The sequence below is a fragment of the Accipiter gentilis genome, chromosome 15, assembly GCF_929443795.1.
Source record: "Accipiter gentilis chromosome 15, bAccGen1.1, whole genome shotgun sequence".
In the NCBI taxonomy this organism is placed as follows: domain Eukaryota; kingdom Metazoa; phylum Chordata; class Aves; order Accipitriformes; family Accipitridae; genus Astur; species Astur gentilis.
In genome coordinates, this window is record NC_064894.1 from 4,367,504 (window position 1) to 4,391,487 (window position 23,984).

General features: G+C 38.9%; 1 protein-coding gene across 5 annotated transcripts in view; it reads left to right on the forward strand.

The window, feature by feature from the left end:
- Positions 1 to 23,984, forward strand: part of COL19A1 (collagen type XIX alpha 1 chain) — a 225,432-nt gene that overhangs the window by 21,470 nt on the left and 179,978 nt on the right. For all 5 annotated transcript variants that reach the window (XM_049817767.1, XM_049817766.1, XM_049817770.1 and 2 more), the window contains 3 exons: positions 1,743 to 1,872; positions 10,474 to 10,548; positions 11,050 to 11,149. In XM_049817767.1, the coding sequence (XP_049673724.1) occupies positions 1,779 to 1,872; positions 10,474 to 10,548; positions 11,050 to 11,149 (269 nt within the window). In that variant the 5' untranslated portion in view covers positions 1,743 to 1,778. The remainder of the gene's footprint in view (positions 1 to 1,742; positions 1,873 to 10,473; positions 10,549 to 11,049; positions 11,150 to 23,984) is intronic.

Genomic DNA, 23,984 nt, shown 5'->3' on the forward strand with positions numbered 1-23,984 from the left:
TTTAAGAAACCAATCTGTTGGTGTGGATCGCTTTAATTAGCAGCCGTACGGCGTGGCCTACCCCCGCCCAGCTGGAAGAGCACCCGGGAGCCGGGGCAGGGGCGGGAAGCGGCCGCCGGTGCCCTCCGGGGAGGGGGAACCCGGGGGCGGCAGCTCTCGGGCAGACGGCGGGGACGGCGGGCTGCCCTGTCCGGCCCGTCCCGTCCCGCTGCCCGGCCCGTCCCGTCCCGTCCCGCTGCCCGGCCCGTCCCGTCCCGCTGCCCGGCCCGTCCCGTCCCGTCCCGCTGCCCGGCCCGTCCCGTCCCGTCCCGCTGCCCGGCCCGGTCCGGCGGCAGAGGGCTCCCTCGGTCGCGGTGGGCGCTCGGCCCCGGCCCCGCCGGGCTCCCGGCCCCGCTCCGCCCCGGGGCTACGGAGGAAGCGTCGGCGGGCGCCTGCCCCCTCGCTCCGCTCGCCGCGGTGGGCCGGCGGGTTCCGGAGGGACGGGGCGGCCGACCCCGGGCCGAGGGGCGGCGGGTAGGAGCCCGGGGCGAGGGGGTCCGGGCGCTGCCGCCCCGGTCCGGCGCCTCGCCGCTCCCCCGCCCGGCCCCGGCGGCCGAGCGACCCGCTTGCCTTCCCGCCTAGCTTCCCCCGCCTGGCGTTGGAAACCCTCCCTCCAGCAAACCCCGAGCGGGTCCGAGAGAAACGCAACGGCCCGTCCTGCCGCCTTCGGGCCCGAGGCGCCGGTCGGGTGAGGGAGCCGAGCCCCCCGGAGGGAGCGGAGAGGAGCGGAGCCGAGCCCGGAGGTGCGGCGGGGGGTGGCGGTTTAATTGGCAAGAGCCCTTCAGAAAATGAGACCGCTGGAGCGGCGGCTCTAGTGAATTACTGAGGGCTGCTTGCAGAGCAGGTGCAGGAAATTAAATGATAATGTTATCTGAACGTGTATTCACTTCGCTGCTGCCGGGGAGGTTGGAAAAGTTAATGACGGTGTAGTCGCTGTCAGTACGGGTGACTGACAGAATAGCTCTGATGATGAATAAGGTGACTTGTGAAAATAACTGTAAGAATTGCATCCTAGGTATGCCGTTCGGTTTTCTTACAGAAGACGCGATTAGAAAAATATCTGTTGTTTTCTCCGTTTCATTAAATTCACGTGTAGCTGTACATTGCAGTCGGCTTAGAAGAAAAACTGATGCTGTCTTTAGAGGACAAAAGACACCTTGTTCAAGCCAGACTGTATTTTTGTGAGTTTTAAACTGTGAACTCAATACAGGCTGCTCTAGGCACTTGCGTATTTTGCAAGGCAGAGAAATACCGTGTTTGGGGGTTTTTTTGCACTTAAACAATTGTGTGTTGTCCTTCTTTGCTTTGAAGACTACTTCGGCAGTCGCTGGCAGTGTTGTGACACCAAGCAATTTAGCTAATACATTTAAAATTGAAAACCTAGGAGAAAATCAAAGAAAATTAGTTGTCGCTAATGAAATGAAAATTTAGTGCCTTTACAACTAATACCTCTGAGTTAATATTTCTAATATGTTACTTCTGAGTTTAATAAAGAACTAAAGGAGTATGTTTGTCATTTATTTCTAAATTTACGCAAGTCTCTTTTTGTAGCCCTTTACAACAGATAAATGATACACTTTGCATGTGACTAGCGACTTCCTCTTTTCTTTACAGTTAAGAAATTCTTGTTTGTAGCTTTCTGATGGGGTGAGGGGGAAAGGATAAGACGACATTGTTCTGAATATGATTATTTTCTGTTTCAGATTTGTAGCTGATTGTTCACATGTGTCCAGGGGGAGATGATGTACATTGGATCCTGCATAGTTCGGTTTTGTATGGCAGTCTTCCTCCTCTTTCCTGTTTCTACTTCTGTGGCTGTCAGTGACCAGACAGGTACTTCCATTTGTCTCGCCCATCACAGACCAAAGGCATAAATCTCATGACTGAACAAATTTGAACAAATAATGATGGTACATGGAAAATAAGCAGTGTGAGCAGATAAACTTATACGAGACTTTTTTTAATCTCTTTTTTTTAACAAGTCTAAGCTTGAAGCAGTTCCAAAGCAGCCTTTCTGTTTCCTGTGCTTGGAAGATTCATGTTTGGAAGCAGCTGTAGTTCCTAGGAGTTTTGTTTTGTATTTTTTTCAACTTACCATACAAAACAAGATTCTAAATCAGAGCTTGCAAAACTTTTGTGAACAAAATTATGTGGCTTTATTAGAACAGAACGGTAACCATGTTGACCTAAACAGCCTAATGCTCACGTTAACCTCACCTAAACTTAATCCCCTGACCAGGTCGTACATTTCACAGATGTTGAGTTAGACAAAACCTTGTGCCTAAGAAGATGGGTAAAGGAATATAATGGTATTGTTTAGTCTAAAAGCTGTTACCCATCTTCTGCAAATTTTCTCATACTTCTCTGTTTTCTTCTTTCTCTTATTGGCCACGTGTTATCTAGCTCTCTCACTTAAACTCTACGTTGACTCTCCAGAGTGTGGTAAATTCTGTCATAAAGGCACGTCACGTGTGCTTGTAGAATAAGGAATTGTCAGTTTTCTAGAATTGCTCAGCCTCAACACATACTTCAACTTTCTAGAACTTTCCTACAATTATGAGCAAGGAGAACATACTTGTTGCTATTTAAATAGAAATACTGTTCTTTTTTTTTTTTTTAAATGAAATTTATTTTTAGTAATGCTGTTTTTCCAGAAACCTGATGAAAGATAATAGATGCTGTACATATACAACAACTTTGAACAACATATACAACACATTTGAAACTCAGACCCAAGAAATTTAAAAGTCAATGACTAGGATAATAATCTTTTTACTTCTCCTGGAAACAATAAATAGTAACATTTAATAAATAATAAGTGTAATGTGTGGGCTCTAAGGTAAGAATAATACGTTGTGAAGAGTCTGAATTTAAATCAAAGACTTTTTTGCCTTATATTTTTAGGGCAGCAAGGCTAAGTGCTCTACTGATGAATTATTCTTAACCCCTGTGAGACAGTGAGCCTACATCATAGCTGTGCAATTATTGTCTTCACCTGTCTGAGACTAGCAGAACAGGTTGCCTTCTCAGTCATTACTAGCTGGTGGCTTGTAGAAGGGAAGTTTTAAAAGTGCTAAAAGGGTGTGAGTGCAGAAGGTTCCCTAATAATATAAATTAATAAATTGAAACTTGAAAAATTTTAAAACAAAAAGTCCAGGAAGCATTGTCTCTTTTTATTTTATTTTTTTTTCCTAATGAAAAGATGTTTTAGTAAAAGGCGGACCAGTCATAGAAGATGTGACAGATACACTGAACTGCTAATAAACGGTGTATCTGAACTGTATATTACATTCTGTTAGAAGTTTGTGGCTAGGTGGCCAGCAGGGAAGCTGCAGTTTTCCTTAACCTGATTGCCACAAATGGATCAAATATGGGTCAAATTGAACCGCTGGAAAGAACAGGAGAGATTGAACCTCTCCTGAGAATAACTGATGGCGTGCAATTGAAAGAGGCTTCTGCAGTTTGAGGTGATACAGGCAGATGGTGAGAAATAACAAGTAGATAGCTGCCAGATTGAGCTGCTCTGCCGACAGCAGAGAATAGGCTCAGAGTGAAGCCTCAAGTTGATAACAGGAAAGAGATTCTTTTAGAGACTGAAGGGATGGTTACTGTCCGAAAAAGAAATACATATTATAGACCAGAAAGCAGGCGCTGAGAAAAAACAGACCCTGCGACAGTGCAGCAGTAAGGGGTACAGGTATGTTTGCAAGACTTTTATTAATCTCCCCTGTTCAGCTGAACCAAGTACTCAGCAACTCTGCAAAGTTGTCTTGTACTAGTTTGATAATTTTTATGCGAACGGATCTGTTACAAATTGGAAATGTACTTATTTCAAGAAAAGAGTAATATCTAACCTCCTCTTTTTTTTTTTTTTTTTTTTTTAGTTCTTTCTTTCATTAACTGGCTCTTTCTTGGGCCTTTGTTTTCTCTCATGTACCCGTTCTGTTTGGATCAGCATCTGTCCTTCAGGATCTGCCTAGGCAATCTTTTTGGTTTTCTTCCTTCAACAACGTACTCATCTTCTCACTGTGCTAATATGAAAGCTTTTCTGGCAAAGACCATTTAGATAGGATCTTGGATTATTGCATTTACATCCTGAAATTTCTCACCTCATTTACTTGAGTAGCCTTCAAAACGCAAGGAAAAGTGTAAATTAAAGTTAATTTGAAGGGGAGGGGAGCAGGCTTGTGTTAGGGGAAGGAAATATCTTGAGCAAGAGAAAGGATTAACTTGTGTGCCTATGTAGGGGAAAGCTTTCTGAGCTGGCATTTCGAATATACTTCGGGACTTACTCATTGGGTCAATATTGTAATAAATAAATACCAGTATTGGAAAAAAATGTCAGAGAGTGACAGAGTATGCTGGATCTTCTCAGAGCAGTCCTCCTTTAGGCTCTGAATGCGTGCCAGTAACTATTAGATTCACATCAAGGATTTCTTTCAGTTCTCACTTGTCTGGAAGTTTTGATACGCTAATTCTTCATCAGAAGGAAGCACTCCCTTTGAATGACAGAATATAGCAAATCTGAGGGCCAGGGTTCAGGAGTTCTCCACAATCACATTTTTGATCTGACTTCAAGAGTATTTTCTTCATGTTGTCAACGTTTTGGTTTTTCTTTGTGTCGTTGGGAACGTTTGGTTTTGGAGTGTGGACATGTAGCATGGATGTGTCTTTCTGTAGTGACACATGGAGTTCTAATTTGATCATTCCTGAATGCTTCATATTAAGAATATTAATACTTTGTCTCATTCCCAGATCATTGCTGCTTTTTCAACTTTCTTTTACAATTACTGTTTCTCAAAGTCACTTGCTAACCCATGAAAAATGTAATATAAACAAAGTCCTGGGACTGTCAGGCATGGTGAATTTCCATTGCCTTTTGACGTGGAATGTGTTGTGAAAAGCATTGGCTCTAGATCATAATTTTAGATAGGCACTTTAACCCAAATACAGTGAGTGGTTTCAAGTATGCAAATCAGTTCAGCTTTTTGGTTTTCATGTTTTAGTACGGCTGGATACTTCTCCAAATCAAGATAATGGCTCTACAGTAACTCTCAAATACAATGTATTCACGTCCTTCATGTATACATGTATTCATATTCTGAATATTTGAGGCTGGATCCACAAAGTATTGTTAGCATTGCAGTATTTAAGTGATCTTGCCACCCTTGGATTCCTTAACTTGTAGTTAAATACTAAGTCTTCTTGGGCAGTGAATAAGGAGCTTTAGGTATCTACCAGAATGTGGGTCATGAAAGCCTGCACACTGTGGAAAGCCACTTCAGCTAGTGAGTAAGCAGTACATAAGAGAGATCCCAGACCACAAAGGGGAGCTTTCTCGGCTACACACATTATCCCAGTGTGAAGCCTGTAAACTAGATCAGCCCTTTTTTTTTACTATTTTATTTTTTTTTTATGGAAAGGTAGAGGAGGAAAAAGCAACAACTCCTACAGTCAAAATATTCACTTGGGATGTCATAGAATCATAGAATACTTTGGGTTGGAAGGGACCTTTAAAGCTCATCTAGTCCAACCCCCCTGCAATGAGCAGGGACATCTTCAACTAGACCAGGTTGCTCAGAGCCCCGTCCAACCTGAGCTTGAATGTTTCCAGGGATGGGCCATCTACCACCTCTCTGCCAACCTAGGCCAGTGTTTCACCACCCTCACAGTGAAGAACTTCTTCCTTATGTCTAGTCTAAATCTACCCTCTCTTAGTTTAAAACCATTACCACTTGTCCTACTGTAAGAGGCCCTGCTAAAAAGTCCCTCCCTGGCTTTCTTGTAGGCCCCCTTTAGGTACTGGCAGGCTGCTGTAAGGTCTCCCTGGAGCCTTCTTTTCTCCAGGCTGAAAACCCCCAACTCTCTCAGCTTGTCTTCACAGGAGAGGTGCTCCAGCCCCCTGATCATCTTCGTGGCCCTCCTCTGGACCCGCTCCAACAGGTCCATGTCCTTCTTGTGTTGGGGACCCCAGAGCTGAAGGCAATATTCCAGGTGGGGTCTCACCAGAGCAGAGCAGAGGGAGAGAATCCCCTCCCTCGACCTGCCAGCCACACTGCTTTTGATGCAGCCCAGGATACGGTTGGCATTCTGGGCTGTGAGCACGCGTTGCTGGGTCATGTCCAGCTTTTTATCCACCGGTACCCCCAAGTCCTTCTCCGCAGGGCTGCTCTCAATCCCTGTGTCCCCCAGCCTGTATTGATACTGAGGGTTGCCCCGATCCATGTGCAGGACCTTGTCTGTCAAAGCTGTTATGTTATTTCCATAACCGTCTAAATAGTCAACAGACTTGAAGTTGACTTCCTTCCTGTATCAACAAAGTTGTAGATTCAGTCTCCTTAATTCTACTTCCCACCCTTGTCTTAATTAACATGTATATTGTGATGTAAATGTGATGTGGCTTACAGGGTAAAAAAGGAAAACAAAAAAAAATCACATCTGACTTTTTGGTACTTCTATACATGAGGCTATAGGTGTTTAGGAAATCTGAATTCTTAACCCTATTTGAAAGCAGGCTGGGTGGGTACCCTTATCTTCAGTACAAACACCTTTGAGGTGGACTCGTTGGATTTCATTGCTGACACTTGCAGGTATGTCGCACACTCTGAAGAGGTCCCCTATGTCTATATATTTATGAAGCCTGATCCAGTAAATGTGAGACAAATCCTAGCTAATACAGGTTTTTGCCTGCAGCCAGAGTCCGACATAGGATGTGGGTATATGTTAGGTGGGACTTTGCTGTTTGGCCACGTTCATTTGGCTGGTCATGCTTACTGATGGAAAATTCAGTGCCCTTGCAATGTACGTGTCAGTGGTGTTAGATGGCAACTGAAAACTTCACCTGAACATCAAGTTTAATTATAAAGTAGCAGATAGGTACTTGTAAAGTGAATCTAGCTGTTACAGGTTACACTTGATCTGGAGGACCCAAGAGTGCTTATTGGAAGCTACAGTTCCCAGTCAGGAAGTGCACACAAGAGATGTCTGTAAGAGTGAGACAGAAGCATGCACCAGAGACTCCTCTGTCCTCGCTTGCACGGAAAGGAAAACTGGGCATGGGGCCTAGATGGAAGCTGCAGTGTGCCTCAACAGGTGCCCTGATCATTACAGGAATTCAGAACATGCCATTGCATGTTGCAGCAGATATGTCTAGATGCAACGCCTTTTTTTTTCTTTTTTATAATGTTATTAGAAAACAAAAAAAATTCTTACAGGCATCTTATGGGAGAGACAAAAGATCAGTGCGGTGTGATATATCTCCTTGATCTGCATAAATACGTATTTTTTAAATTATTAGGTTGATTTTATAATAATAAGCTCCTATGTAGAGTTCATTGATTTCTAAAGATTAAGGTCTGTAATTTGGCCTATGGATAAGTGATCTGATCAACTTATATGTATGTTAACTTGAGCTTTGACATCACTATTTTAATATGAATTGTTGACTTCAATCAGACAGACCCAGTTTTATCACATGCAGAGCAATATAGTGTATAAATGTAAGCTTGTTCTTTTTATTGCTTCATTAGTTTTATAGTAATGTATACTAACAGGGCAGGTAGGTGCATGGTTTCCATGACTGGATTATCAGTAAGGGTTTGTCTTGTTCTTTTTCTTTCCTGAATGTCTTCATGTAGATCTTCTAATTCAGCTACCCACAGGATGAATGGGTAAACTGTCTGTTTTGTCTCAGGCCAAAGAAAACTTAAAGATCTGCCAGCAGTACTAAAAATCTTGGAAGAGGCTAACTATTTGACTGTACAAACTGTAACTTGTGGAAAGAATTTTCATCAGTCTATAGCAATGATAGCTGTCAGTTTTGGTGTAGAGAAATTTGGGGTTTAGTATTTTAAAGTTTTGCCTTAGCTCTCTGGTAAAAAGAATAACATTGAGCAAAAGGAGTGCATTGGCAGCATGAGATAGAAGAAGATTCATACTAACCCTTTCAGTTCTTCAGGACATGTGGATTACAACCAAAAAAGTAACACTTAAATGGCCTGTCTATGCTGTGACTTTTATGCCACTGATAAAAATAGGTCCACAGTCCACTCTGTGGCATGTAAGGAATCGTTGCTATCATCTGGATAACACAGAAATTAAGGCTTGAGCCTTTATTTGGACTTGGAAGAAAGTGACTCAGGAGGATAAGCTAAAACTCCCTAGTCTTTCACCGCTCAGCCCTCATGTAAGTTAATGCTGGAAAAAAAAAAAAAAAAAAAAGCACTGTTGTGTCCCAGGTGCTCTAGAGCTTACTACAGCAGTTGAAGGTAAAATCAGCAATATATGGCTGCTCTTATTATAAGTACTGTAAAGTAATTTAATGAAAAAGGGAAGCTGCCCCATAGTCTTTATATATATATTTTAAAAAACTTGGTTAGAAAACATGTAGATGTATGAGAAATGTTTGTCAGCGTGTGTGCGATATGCTGTTGCAGCTTCAGCCATAACAGGCTTCCTTTACACCAATATATTTCTTTTAGCTATACTTGTGTAAATCTACCATAACCACATTCATTGTTTTAGAGCAGCTAAAGATAAAAGTCTATAATTTAATAATCTGTGTAAGTGATTGAAGGCTAAGGTTTGTAGATTAAAGGGTATCCAAGGTGAGCTTGTTTCTGTCCCATAGCGTGTGTTGGTGTGTTGAAATTGCTATGTTAGTATGTAATTCCAGTGAATGCTTTTTATGCTACATAAAACTCCCTGCAAACCAAGAATGATGAAAGATTTCATTTCAGTTTCAGAGATTTCGACATGAGTATTCTTCATAGTTCTGTGTCTTTTCTGGGGAAAGGGAATTTACAGTGTTTTTAATGCATATGTTTCATCTCATTTGTCATGAAACTTTGTATCTATCTACCTGTATAGGTAAATGTGTGTATACACACATATTTATGTATATATATGAAGGAAAGAAAGAATACATTCTCTTAGAGCCTTAGAAATAAATTCATTTATGAGCGATGTTACTTGTAATTGTAGATTGCAGTTTAGATGTAAAGGACATGGAACTTGATGAATCTTATGAAAAAACGTCTTACACGTGGTCTGTTCTTTAAATAATTGACATAGCTTTCATTTACCATCCTGTCAGGAGGTGTCTTTATATCTGTATTATATAATTTAGTTTCACTTTTACTGGTTATTTTTAATTAGCCATTCTTAATCCAGATCAAATACTATAACATATTTAATAGAATTTAGAACTTTTGGAGGGTAATATGCTTTCTACATTACTACAGAATGAATGACAGATTTCACATGCTTTAAGATTACAAATACAGCTATTCTGAATGCCAATGTTCAGTCTGGATGCTCTTGGAAATCTTTAAATATAGATGATTTCCAGGTTAATGGTTGGACATTCCTCCTTACTTTTTTCATTGAACTGACACTTCAGAAAATCCCCTTGACCTTCTCTGTTCAGCAGCTTCAGATATACCTTGGCCATCTTTTTAGTTGCGTCGGCTCATCATGGAGCTCTGCACTTGATAAGCGCATGGGCCAAATCCTGCTTGTAATCTTCCGTTTGATAGTTTTACTAGGGTTTAGCAGGACTATTTGCGAAGTTTGTTAAAGAAAGAGCCCTATTTCTGACCCACACACAAAAGTGACATTTCTCTGTATTTGCTTCTTAGAATTGTGTATTCCTGGGTATATATATAAAAAAAAAAAGAGAAGAAAGGGCTTTATGCAAGTAAATAATACTGCATATTAATAATACAGTGTTTGATCTAAGTGCTCAGTTAGATTTGACCTTAGAATTTACCATATTCCAGATTTTAGAACATTCTGGTTTTTTATCTAAATACTTTAGTTCAGATTTAATCCTCTGTAAAGCTGCTTAATTTTCAACCATTTTTTTTTCCAAAATATAAGTATTGCTCACATTGTTTATTATATGATATGATTATATCCTTGTTAATCCACATTCTGAAATTACTGTTCACTGAAGTAACAGTAGATTACTGTCATGGTAATTAAGCATTTATGTGTTATTGTTTCATATTCATTAATGGGGGGAAAGGAGATTTTCTAATAATATAGCCAGAAATACAAAAAAAATTTTAGAACAGTTGTTATTTCTTTATAGAGTATTGTAGATGGAAGGAGCTTGGTAAGAATTTAGTGGTTTTCTTCTGATTATATTGTTCCTGTAAGCTTTAATCATAAACACCTGAATTAAAATGTTTTAAAATTTATATCTGCTTATATTTTTATAAGTGTATTATGAAATCTGAAATATCATTGCTCTTCTTTTGATTTTGTAATTTGGTTTATTGCTGTTTTTCATATCCTAAGGAAACAAAAAAACCCCCCATTCCTGTTAATATAACTGTCACTGTCATGATAGTTTGTTCTAATTCATTTTTGTTTGATAGAATTTTGTTTGGTGGAATTTTATGATAGATACTAAACTGTATTCTCTTGAAGGTGCTGTGTGTCCTTTAATGAAAACAGTTGTCCATCATCTCAAAAAAATCAACAAAGACAGTCTTGGTGTTTCAGGTAAATGACTGCACTAATAGGGATATCTAAATTTATTGGCTAGTAGTGGATGTAATCGTAGTCCTGCTGAAGCTGGCTTAAAACTGAAAGGACAGTACAGAATGCCACCCCACCCCCATGCTACAAAAGCTGTTGTTTTTAGGAAGGTGGGGTTAAAACCAGAACATGTTGTTCTTGGAAGGTATTGGTTCAAGTTCTGCATTTCTGCAGATGCTCATTTCTGTTGTTTTCCCATACCTCCTTTGTTCTTATCAGTTCAAATGGTAAAAGGAAATAACAAATGCATTTCTCAGGTTGCAAAGTCATCTACTGAGTGAATTTTGCAGATAGCTTCTCTGTTGGTAAAATGAATATTGGAAGTTCTCTGACTAAAAGTACTAGTTTTCAAAATGGCTTGTCAATGTGTACTCTAGAAATCTACCAAGCATGCCAAAAGTCAGTATTTACCTCTGTTTTTTAAATTCCATTAAATAAACTAAATTGTTGTATCATATTTCACAGGGTTTGATCTGGCAGAAAGCTTTTCTTTGAGGCAAACATCTTGTGGAGGGGAAAAAATCTGTTTTAAACTGGGAAGCGCACCTCTCGTCAGAGAGACAAAGTAAGTAAGATACTACTTTCATCCTAAATCTTTAAAAGACAGAGCTCAGACTAAATGCTACTAATGAACTGAAACACTGAGCAGTGTATACAAAGGATGCCATAAAGACAAGTCTGTCTGCTTTCAGGCATTTTCATCTGTAACAGTACTTTCTTTGGGAAGCTTTTTAATTCAGGTGAGTTTTTCTTCTGGAATCTGGTAGAAAGTTAATTGTGAATATCTCTTTCTCAGTTTGTGATTCTGATACTAAAAACTCTGCTGTTTATACATAAATATTTATAAAACAAAGAACTTTCATGGTATGACAACAAGTGTTATTATAATCTTCCCTACATGAAATTGGCTGTGTTCTCTCTCATTACTGCTGGCAGGATTAAAAAGAGAGAGAGTGTGTCACCATTTCCTTAAATGCTGTTTTTTCATTATTATTCCCCCCCCCCCCTCCCCCCCCCCAGTGGAATTGGCATATTGCCTTTGAGCAGCAAGAGAATGGTGGGTACTCAGTACAGAGGTGAAACTAGGCAGCATCCTGTTCTGACACAGGGAGGGATGAAAAGCAGAGACTGCATGAAAAATCAAAAGGAAGGTGAAAGAGAGTAAGGCACAATAGGATTGGATGGATTTCAGTTTGCACGGGGACAAGGAAATGGCAAGAAGCAGTTAGGAATGTAGTTTCAAGTTCCCCATGCTCAGTGGAGAAAGAGACGATCACCTCGGAGCTTCTTGTTTGAGATGTGCTCCAAGTCATGGGACTGTGATTTCTGTACAACATGTTCCTGTGATGACGAGGGAAGCAACTGCATTCCCGTGCCTTCAGGTTGGGTATTCTCTGTTGCAAGAGGTTTGGCTCCAGCTTGCCTAGGAAATAATACACCCAGCCCTTGGACTTCCCCTTTGCTTGGATGCTGGGCAGAGCAAAGAGGGGCTGTGGGCAGCATGCGGCCAGGGAGAGGGAGGAGAGATTAATTGGAGGCACCCAGACACAAAACTAAGTGATCTTTGGGAGAGGAGAATGATTAAAGAAATAGGACCTAAAAATTCTAGATTACTAGGTAGATTCTAAGATTTTCTGACATATTGCATACTGTAAATGCTAAATTTTTATCCTGCAAAGTTAAACAAAGTAATTGCTGGGTTTTTTTAAATACCTTGGACGTTAGCGATTGAAGGAAAAATTACTAGATAAAATTACTTGACACACAGAGAGTGCTCTATTTTTATTAGGGCCTTCTCAGTATTATCAAGATTGTCCTTAGAAGAGGAACAGATAAAATTAGGTGCAATCCATAAATGTCTATACTAAAAATATTTTGGAAGTTTGATAGTAGGATTTTTTTTTTTTTAAATCAATTATTCATTTTTCAGAATTTTATGGATTTTTTTCAATGGATGGGAATCTGAGGGAAATGTGAGACTACAGAAGAGTAGACAATCAAGGCAATAACAAAAAATGTGGGGCAATTTTCCTCTAGGAATAAGAAGCTACGTAATGCTTTGTATGCAGTGAAATGCATATTGCAAGCTGACTTACTTCATTTTGGAACTAAAAAAATCAATGGCAAAAATGGAGTGAGAGGAGCTAGATATTGGAGAAGGGTGAATTATTTAAAATTCGTATTTGAGGGAAAATTCATGATTCTAAGGGATTGATTTCTAGGAATTTGGTGGTATTGCAAGGGGTCTGACAGGTGATATTGAAAAACGTAAAGCTTTTTTCCTAGCTTTAACTAGTAGGCCTGAATACTAATGTCTGTGTTTCATTTTCTTCTTTTAAAAACCGTTCATTAGTGAAGGCAGTGAAAATGGGGAATTCACATCGTGGCTGATAGCTGTGGCTTAGCAAAGCCTTAACTCTTAGCAGTTGCAAGGAAAATAATTGAGAAAGACACAATACTTTTTTTTTTTTTTTTTTTTTTTTTTTTTTAACTTTCTTTATGGAGTGGGAGAGAAATCTGACATCTTTTTCTATATTTTATCTGTTCAGGTTTTTGGGGGGAGGATGACTCTTTGAGACAAAAATGGCTAGTTTGTCATCATTTTCCACGTAACTTGGGCAGGGGATAAAGAATTTTGGGAAAGGGTAAACCTGGAAGGCAGGTGGTTTGGCTTTAACGGTCTCTTGCTTCTCACGTTCCTCTCCCACCCTGTTGTTTTCTTCTGTGTGTCCTCATTAAAGAATTAAAGAGAAAATCTCTCTGGTTTCCCCTAAAAATATGCATATCTAATGGATGAAAACTTTAGCTGGATGGAGCAACTGAGATGATTATTAATAAAATGCGTAACAGTGCTAATGTATAAGTATAGTTAGGCTGAAAATTAATATCACGTTATTGATGTTAATAAGGTAAAAGATAAGGTTTTTTCAGTCAGCTCGCTGTGGAAGTAAATAGTACCTCTTACTGGTACTCCCTTCTGAACAAAATATATCTTCCTGAACAAAAAAAAGGGTTGTTTTCAATAACATTCAAGCATTGCAGAATTTCCATTAAATCCTAGTTCTTTGTGGCAATAGTCTTGCTCATGGTTTTTGAACCTTTCTTCATAGAATTTACTTTTTTTTATTCACTATGATGAATATGTAATAGCTGTCTGTTGTCAAGATAACACTTCAGACAAAATTTTTTAAAATTATTTGTTTAAAGTATTTTTGATACTCTTTTGAACTTCTGAGTTTTTAAAAATAAGGGCAGAGGGCAGTCAGGAGAACAAAGTCAGGTTTTGACACGGTAGGGTTACAGTGAAGGATAGTCAAGAACTCAGGTGTCCATAATCATAACCTTATAATTTACTTTACCTCAATTATCCATGTACAATGTCTTGTAACTTATTATTTTTATGTAAATCTCCTTCTCTTACGTTATGTCAGGTTGTGTGGTTCCAGACCCCTTGTGTTATTAGATGCACAGAGGTTTTTAGGATCATTCTGCCACAGAAAATATTTTAGTAGACGTGGTGTGCAGTAAGCAGCAGAACAGTGTTTGTTATCCATCCTGCAGGAAACTGAGAGTATCTGATTAAGCTGACTAGCAAGTATCAAGTAACTTGGCACATCTCCTCTTGCATTTCATTCATTCAGTTGTAGTGTGGGTAATAGAAAGCTATGCTCTGCCATTTTTCTTGTGTGATGCCATTTTGGTTTTTTTCAATGGACCTGGAGTAATGTTGCACCTATTTATATGTTGTAAATAATTTACAATGCAGTGTCAGCTTGGGAAATCGATTATGTCTATTTATGCTGGATTTTAGTTATATCTTTTACCTTTATCTCTTTTTCTGGGGTGTTCTCTAGGTATTTTTTCTTGTGATAGGAGATGGATAATTTTTCTTATGCTCCATGTAAATGACTATTAAATATTAATTCAATTCTAATAATATTTTCAGGATTAAAGAGTGATTTTTAAATTAAAAAACTGTGAGTTACTTATTGCAATTCTTATATGGACATTAATAGAAGTTATTCCTAGATAAAGTAGTATAACTGAGCCTTTGAATCCTAAAGAAATTCACAGTAAAATACCGTCATGCAGACAATCTAATTATATAGTCATAATAATAGTAATTGTATAATGTTTTAATTTTATTTCAATAAATACATTATGGAGTCATCTTTTGTTCTCTAGAGTTTAACGCATACTGCCTATGCAGCGTATTCCAGTTTGTCATAGAGTTTGCTGGCAAAAGCAGCACAGGGCTCTGTGCTGATAGCAACTCCTTTAGGTGTGCCAGCAGTATTCAGTACTTCTGGACGTGAAGCCTTTTAGGCTAATCTTTGTTCTTTAGTTGCCTTAGACTAAATAGCAGTATGATGAAAGAATTTCACTGTCCTTGTCTGAAGATGCATCAGGTGTCAGTTGTTTCTTCATTCTCACTTTTCTGGGTTGCTGGTGGGCCATTTTTTTTCCTCCTTTGAAAGCACCAATAAAGGAGATAGTAAGTTGATTTCAGCTGAGTTTCAGAATGGTTTTGAAATGGATGTTTATGATTAGCAAATCTTAATGGCATAGTCATGGCTTTCTTATTTTGTAGTTTATTTGGCTTGACAAACCATATTAATTTACTGAGGAGATTATCATAGCTGGCTGTTAAATGATCTCAGAGTTATAGCAGTTGGGATTCGTCTCATGGCTTTTTTGGGAATTCGTCCCCTTTCAGTGTAAGATACTGCAAAAGAGCTTGGGTTTTGACTGTATTTGGACTACTGAGCTCCATCAGCAATGTTATCACTCACTGCTGCCAGAAGGGCTGTGGCTGTGGCTTGGGCCATATTTCAGAGAAAGTGTTTCATCTTCTTGTGATGTCTAGTTACTGGATGCAGAAATACTGTTCCCATTTCTGTCAGTATATTCCAGGCTGGAGGATTCTTTCTGCTAAGAACGGAAATCAGTGATGAAAAGATCTTTATGTGGGTTTTTTTGTTTGTTTTTAATGCTAACCTTTTTAATCACAAAAAATGCATAGGGAATTGCATTTCCTGGGGCATAGGTGGCATCAAGCGAGGCAGTTTCTGTGCTCACCGTTAGAAACCTTTTCATAGCTAGCACTTTGCTCCCCAAAGGCACCTATCTTTTGGTCGCTTTGCAACCGTTTACTTTGCCGTATATTCTTTGGTTGTATCTGCTGAGACTTCTTTCTTCACCAAAATAATAAATACCAAGTTCCTTGCATGTGACTTCAGCTGTCAGTGAATGTCCACGTGGGCATCATTTTTGATTAGTTTTGCCCATGGCATGTGTTTTGGACAGCAGTTGGATTCAGCAGTCTTCTTGAAAAATATTATTAAGATATATATTAAGAAATAGTATACCTATTTCTAAAGTACAGTATAGAATGGATAGATGTGAAAATCACCAGTTTGCAAAAGCTCTCATCAAAAACTTTTGAAACGTCTACTGAAAATGGCAATGAGGTGGCACCCCTGTTTGGAGGCAAGTAGTTATAGTTGTGCTAACCAGCTTTCAACTGTGCTTACACAAAGTCCTGCTAGCCTTTGGTCTATTAAAATATTAGATAGTTATGTAAGGAACCACCTCACCCTTCCTATATCGTGTATTTATTTGAGGTCATTTGAGCTGTTGGAGCCAACAATGCTAAGACTGAAATGTCTGGTATTTTGGTTGCAGGGTATTTTCAAGAAAAGGGCCTTGTCTCTGGAATTCGCTTCCTGAGTGTGGGAGCCTGAATTTAGTACAAATCCTGATGCTTTCTTCAGGTCTGTCAAAGTAGTGGATCAGAAGCTGCAGTGATACAATCTTTCTTTTTCCGATTCTGGTTGAAAGGTACTGAAATTGTGTACTTTGTGTTTCTTTCCAGAAACTTGAAAACTTCCTGCATTTTATAAATTAAAAAAGAAGGATAATGCAGGGATTATTGTTGAAAGAATAAATTGGAGCTGTACCTACCATGTAAATACCAATTATTTCATTTCATAACTAAGGTGAAAACTGGGGCCTCTTACCGTGAAAAAATGATAGGACAATGCTTCTTTTAAAGAATGAACACATGTGGATGTCTTTTTCTGTGTATTTGGGCTTGTTTCTACCTGACAATTTACAAGAAATATGCCAAGAACTTTTTATAAAATTTAAAATTCAGGCATTAATGGATTTTAATTGCTATATTGGGCTTGAATCATCCTGTAATTTAACATGCAATTTACTGTGTGGAAAGAATTGGGAAAGTAAAAGTAATGGCAGAGAGGAAGCAGAGGGGAAGAGTATATATAAAAATATATAGTACTTACATTGAAAGCAGACTGTGAGGGAACAGAAAGCAGAAAAACTATTTTAATTATGCCACTGGGTGTAGCAAATCTGAATTCTTTGATTTGTAGCGTGTTCCCCTGACAGCAGAGCACATAGTGTGGCAGCGTCGTACCAGTTGAGCTGGTAAGACGACGTAGGATGAAGCAGACTGTTTCTTTACCTTTTTTTCCCCAGCAGTGTTGTTCTTGCCATAACGCACTTGCAGATAAAGGGAAGAAGCTTTTGGGAGATGTGTACTTTAAGGGCACTGGTCCACAATGAGAGCGTGCAGGAGACCAGCAGTGTTTGTGTGGATCCCCCGTGTGCCTCACAGTTCAGGATGAAAGTTAAGGCAGGCAATAAGCAAATCACAGAAGCACTGGAGGAACAAATAGCAAAGGCATTTTACTTTTCTTACTTAAAAAGCTTTCATTAATTTGAAAAACATGTATTTCAGTTTAGAGTAGTGTTATTTTTTCCTGCTGCCTTTGTTTTAAAGGAGAAATGCATCCAGCCAAGATTATTATTTGGAAGAAAATAAAATTAGGAGTTCACTTTCACGGCACTCCTTTCCAGCTCTCAGCCTCATCTCACTTCCTCCACATCAGCATCAGCCTCTCTGGTCAGCGAGGCTGGCAGTTGATCCCCGTGGCTGTGTGATCTCCAGCAATCACAGCGGGAAAGGAGCAAGAACATGCTGCTGGGCACGGAGCAGCCTCCTGTTAGCTTAAGCAAACCCTGAAATTGCACCTTCAGTTTAATGGTTTAACCTCCCCTGTGGAAAACAATTCCATTGTTCTGATTAAGACAACGGTATCTGCAATATCTAAGCTATTTCTCTTTTGTGATATAATCCTATATAGAATTCCTTTTTATTTTCATCTGATATGGATGCCAAAACTATTTTTCAGTTTTCTTATTGGATAAGATAGCAAAACTTAAAACGTATACTGTCATAGTGCAATTGCTAGACAAAGTTACTGTGTTATTAGATTTCTAGATTCAGCGCAAGCGATATACCTGCACGCTTCCCTATGGCCTTTGTTCAAAAAAATTGGACACAGATTCTGCCATAGGTTGTTCAATTTACCGGTATGTTAGTGTAAGAGAGCCTTAAGTAATGCCAAACTCTGGGGAACTTTCACAAGAGTTTACGTGTCTCCTACTGCCTGCCAAACATGCTGACTTTCAAAATCTTTGTAATGCTGACTTGGTCTTTCTTGGACATCTTTTTTGAAGAAAAAAGTCTCCCAAAAGTGAGTACAAGATAGTGCTATAAATCAATAAGGAGGATGCAGATCTAAGTCTGTAACAAGACCTGTGTTTGATAAGAACACTAGTCAAAATAGTCTTAGAACAAAAGTACAGTTGCAGGTTTAATACAGTTGAAGTTTCTTAGAAATCTAGAGTAAATATGGGTATATACAGCAATGCTGTATGCAGCCACACAGAATTCAATGAAATATACTGGATATAATGCATGCAGCTGAGGATAGACTTTGGCCTCCATATGTTGTAGTATAAAATTAGGGATTGAAAGATCCTTTATCAGTTTTGCTGATTGGGCTGAGAGGATTGAAGTGTCTTTGTAAAATGCATATAATTTCTCCAGCTGAAGCAGTGGTGCCATGTGCATCAGAAGTCATTTATCAGCAGACTGGAAAAAAACAAACCTCTGTAATAAATCAGATTTTTCTTTTTTTTTCCTGGCTTTTGTGATTTAACACTTTGTGAAACGTAGTTTGCATTAGCTATGCTGTCAGGCGTTCTTCCTCTTAACTAAAGTTGTACCTACAAAAGGTGTTTGTGCTGATACATCTGTGTCTACACTGGGGCTTTGTCGTTTAAAGATGTCATAGAGATATTATTCCCTTCCCCCACCTTGCCTCTGAGTATTTAGTTTTTCTGTCTAAAAATAGTTCATGGGCTCGCTCACAGTGAAACTGCCTGGTACTTTTTTCATTACATTGATTTTCATTTATTTTCAGTTGGTTGTGAAAGATTTTTGGCCTATAGCATTTCTCTGTGATTAGATCTTTGCAGTTTTTATCATCATTCAATGAAACATTTTTTATTTATGGCGATAAATTGCCAAATTTTTTAATTCTTTAATTCAAAATTAATTAATTAATTAATTTAATTTTGCATGAATAGTACAGTCCATGCCCTGGATTTTTCACTTGGACGTCTGGGTATCAACAAGATTTCAGTCATAAGTGTACAGAGTTTGCTGATTGCAGCCTTGTCTCGAGTGAATATTTGTCATGTCACAAACTCATTTCAAAACTTGGAATGATTTAATAAACTTAATCATGAAGAACAGTCTGTAATCTATAGAAACTAAGTCCTGATGTACAGATATTGGCGTATTAACAGAACCATGTGCAAGAGATCGTGTTATTTTTGGGTTTAGTCAATGTGACTAGTTGCAGAATCTCAGAATTCTATTAAAAAAAAAAATCTAAAAATACCCTGGGATTGAGCATGACAATACAGGCCTTGAATAATAACTTGTTGATTGTTCCTAATATGGCATTAGGCTTTTAAATGTCATACGAAAATGCGTGTATCTTTTATTTTAGGGATTAGGCTGCTGCTTATTGCTACACCCGTATTAACGTTGAAGCCCTTGATAAACTTCGATTTATCTCTTTTAGTCAGTTTTCTCTGTGAACTCTGCTGAGAGTTTAGTAAGAAATCTTTATGTTCATAGCCTATGGTGAGCAGTGTTGATTACTCAAATACCGTTGAATGCATATCCTATAAAATAGTAATGGCTATTTCATGGCTAAGGAACGTGAGGTTTGCTTTGGACCACTCCTGAGACGTAACAACACAGATAGCATCAACAAGGTGCTGTGACTCCACACACTGTATTTTTTGTCCTACTGGACCTGTCTCTAAATGAGCAGGTCAGAAGGCTAGATGACTGCCAGTTTAACTTAATCTGTGAAACTAAACAAAAAAGATAATAGTATTCACTAGGAGCACATACAATAACAGGCCTGTTTGCCAAGACTTGGGGGGAAGAAGTGCACTTCCAGGTCTAATTCTTGCACTCAGGACCCACCATGCTGGGTGTGCTTACTTTGAAGTACAGCACATGCAGTTGCAGCATTAAATTATTGCTGTTTTTCAGGATTGACATCTAGCAACTGACTTTTGTGGGATTAGTAGATAATGCTTACTCATTTTATAGGCAAAGGTGTTACTTGGAAACAAGGTGTTTTGGGAGGGGAGTCTTCTAGTGCAGTAGATTGGGTGTTTTGTTTTTTTTTTTTAAATATCTCCTGTGAAATTGTCACTGAGATTTTAGCATGTGTAACATAGAATGTTTCATTCTATGTGAACTGTGGGCAATATTGATAAAGACAGTAACTCGTAAGAATGATCATATGGACAGAGACATTGGAAAATGTACCACAACAGGACCAAACATAGAAGATAAGTTGTAGTGGTAGTTCAGTAATGAAACTGTGTGTGATGACTTGAATGTCTGAAAACATTAGCTGCAAGAAATGCCATCTGACGTCTGTGTTTACTCAAAAAGGAGCATAGATTTTGGAAATGATTTCTCATTTTTTATTGGTTACTTTCCTTTCTGCAGGACTTACTTTAAATTTAGGAAGTGATAAACGATTGTATTACTATTAGTATGTGGAGACAGATATGCTATGCTACCAGGAAATTACACAAGCTTAAGATTGGTTTGTTGTGAAAGTGTTAGGAGCACTAAAAAAAACACACTGTGATTCAAGATAGCTGATATGATTTCACAGAAAGGAAAGTCATGACTCATTAACTGGTAGAGTTCTTGAAAGATTGAAGAGTTATAACAGCCTTGCTTCATTGCTTTCCTTAAGGACCAGTTAGCACTACTAATATGAATCCTTATTATGCCTAAGATTACATTTTTTTACATCATCCTAACTTCTGTTATCACAATTAAATGTCATCTGTTTAAACAGCTTATGTTGGATTGATTTTGTTCTCATACACAAGTAAATGTGTACTCCTATCCAACTGGCTCTAGGTGGCCCTGCCTGAGCAGGGGGAGTAAGACCAGGTGACCTCCCTTCCAACCTCAACCATTCTGGAATTCTATGATTCTATTATAGACTGTACTGTTAATGAATGTTCTTCCTTAAGAATAGAGATTCCCATAATAAGAGGTACTTAATTCCATTGTCAGCCAAGTAATTTATAGGTTAAGAGTGAATTCATCAAAATGCTGTTTTCGTCATAGGACAGTGAGTGAACAAAGTATTTCCTTTTTAAAACTTCCAAAATATTTCTTGCATTTCATTGCACGCTTAAATGTTAGAATTTTATACAATGCAAATATTGGTGATATTAGTGATATTTCCTTTACTGTCATAACTCTTCTGTACTTCATCTACTAGCCTGGGGTTTGTAGTAAGTAATACGATGTTCTCGAGAATTTTCATCAGCAGTAAAGACTTCAGTCTCAGTCTTACTGCTGAAAAATAAGGTCATTGTTCATTCTAGTTCTGTTACTTTTGCACAGAAGTTAGACAGATGATTCAACCTCAAATGAAGTTATAGTTGATGCATTGTTTCAATGCAAAGTTTTTGTACTGTGGAGCCTTTGCTGTTTTGAGAAAAGTTTGTAAATTCCCAGCATATCAAGCTTCCTTGTTTGGATACAAGGCATCTGGCCTGTTTCCCCAGCCTGAGAAGGACTCCGGGCAATATCCAGTGTTCTTTCAAGTTGGGTTTGTTGGGTTCTTTTGATGTGAAGCTTAGGAAAAATCTAACTAAAATGTTCATTGACTTATCCAAAGCTGCCACTGCTTGAAGCGTCTTTTCAACACCTCTGTCTTGGGCCTAATGCAAGACCTCATCTCTCTTTACAAGCTTTTTTTTGTTTCTCTCCTAGCCTTTTAAAGGGAATACCTGGCCGTTTCCCAGCTGGGTCTGATAGTAACAGGGTTAGCAAGGTCCTTGGCCCATCCTGTTAAACATAGTTTTGACTCAGCAGACAGCAATGCAATGTTGATATTTTTGAGCTTGATATAATTTAACCCCATTTAATCTGTAACTTACCAAATACTCATTATTACAGAAAATGTGACAGATGCAGCCTAAGCTGTATGTACTCTTTTTTTTTTTTTTTAACTTGACTTTAATTAGACAACTCATTTCTAAGTCCTGAGACTTCAGAAAAGTGATAATTTCCAGTTTCTGAAAATGCTATTAGGTCTTTCAATGTGATGCAAATGAATTTTTTTGATCTTTTATTTTCGATATTCATTCGTTTAGAATTCATGAATGTTAACAGTTTTTACAAACTGCAAAAGAGCACATTATTTATCTAATTATCCTTCAAATAGTAAGCAGAACACCAGGCTTAAATATTCATAGACTAGTCATGCTGTGTGTAGGGGGTGTTAAAGCAAAAGCATGTTCTCTCTCTGTAGCTTCACTCTTGCAGCTGACAGAGCTACTTATTTCAGGTCAGACCCTGGTATCTGGTATCATTAACCTTCTTTCCTACTCTGTTCTCGTAACTTAATCTTCACCACTTACACCTTCTCTTTGGGGGGAGATCAGCTGGAACTGACTTGGGTGGATATATCCATCTATAACAGTGTTGTAGGCTGTAGTACCTTTGGCGTTGCCTGTGCCTTTTTTCTCAAGCACTTCTTAGCATGTCATGCTTGTGACTTTAGCCTGGAATGAATTTATTTATAGGCAGTCCTGGATGCTGAAGAGGAGGAGGCTAGTTATCCAGGCAATTATTTGAGGAGGTCAGGAAAAAAGCATCCCTTAGTTTAGTTCAGTTGCACTCCATACAGCAGTCCTTCTAGCTCTCCCTTTCCACTGCCAGCCATGCTATTATGTTTACTGTGAGCACTCAGCATTTTCAGAAGAGGGATGCTGGCCTGTGAGATGGTTTGCCTTTTACCATCAGATAGGGTTGTCTAGGACCTTACAGAACAAACGAGGGAAGGAAGTGGGGAGCCTGTTCAAGTGTAATCAACAGTTCACTTTGCTAGCGCTTGTTCCATTGATTCATTGTAAAAAAGCTACTAAAAGTTTGGGATGGGGGTGAGGGGAGACCAAACAGGAAGAAATTGAGGGTTCTAAGGAAACAACACATTTAGGTTGGGTAGCACGATGTCATGCAGAACTACACAAGGTAGCTCTCACAAGACCAGAGTGAGAAGTGGGAGGGTGTGAGTCTCCTGGCATGCAGCTCTGCTGGAGCTGACCAGCCCTCCTATGTACCAAACTGAAAAGACCATTCTGTTTCTGGAATCAGCTGGTGTCTCTCCATAACTGTACGAATGTCTGTATGGTGCTGGTAAATTGGCTGTGAAAACCTCCAAGGAGAGATGCGTACTTAGATTTCTTCCCCCTCTAGAGAAGATTATATGGATATATAGGCCAAGAAAAAAGTTACCTCATTCCTGATTTTCTCCCTCCATTTGAAAGTATGAAGTGCATCATCTGTCTTCAGACTGAATATCATGGCCTCCAATAGACAAATCCTCTATTCTAGTCTGCATCTGCTTTGCTTTTCCAGACAACAGCAACCAGAGATCTACAAATAATTAACACTGTAGTGTATATCTTCCTTCAGGGTAGGAAGCATGTAAAAATGCATGCAGAGCAGTTTTCACTGCCACTTGACTTTTCAGAGGTTACCGTAATTATTTTCTTCTCTAACGTCTTCAGAGGGTTTCTTGATCAGCCGAATAACTCCATTCTGCTGTAGATAGTCATATTTAGCATAAGAATTTAATATCTCATTGACTTTAGAGACTGCCAAATATCAGACTACTCTAATAACTAGACCTGTTGTCTTTGTTCCATTTCTGGGAGCAAAGTAGAAGGACCACATGAGTTAGAGCTGCTCATAAAACGTCTAAATAAAGACATGGGTAGGTGTTAAAAGAAGCATGTAAAGTTTCTTTAAAAGCATTAAAGTTCACGTCCTCTTCTCTTGATGGTTGCTGCACTTGAAAAAAAGAATGCCACAATTGGATTTTAGGATGTTCAGCAAAGCAAAATGGCCTTGAGAGATTATGTAAAAATGCCAAAAAGCTTGATACAATTCTTGACTGACT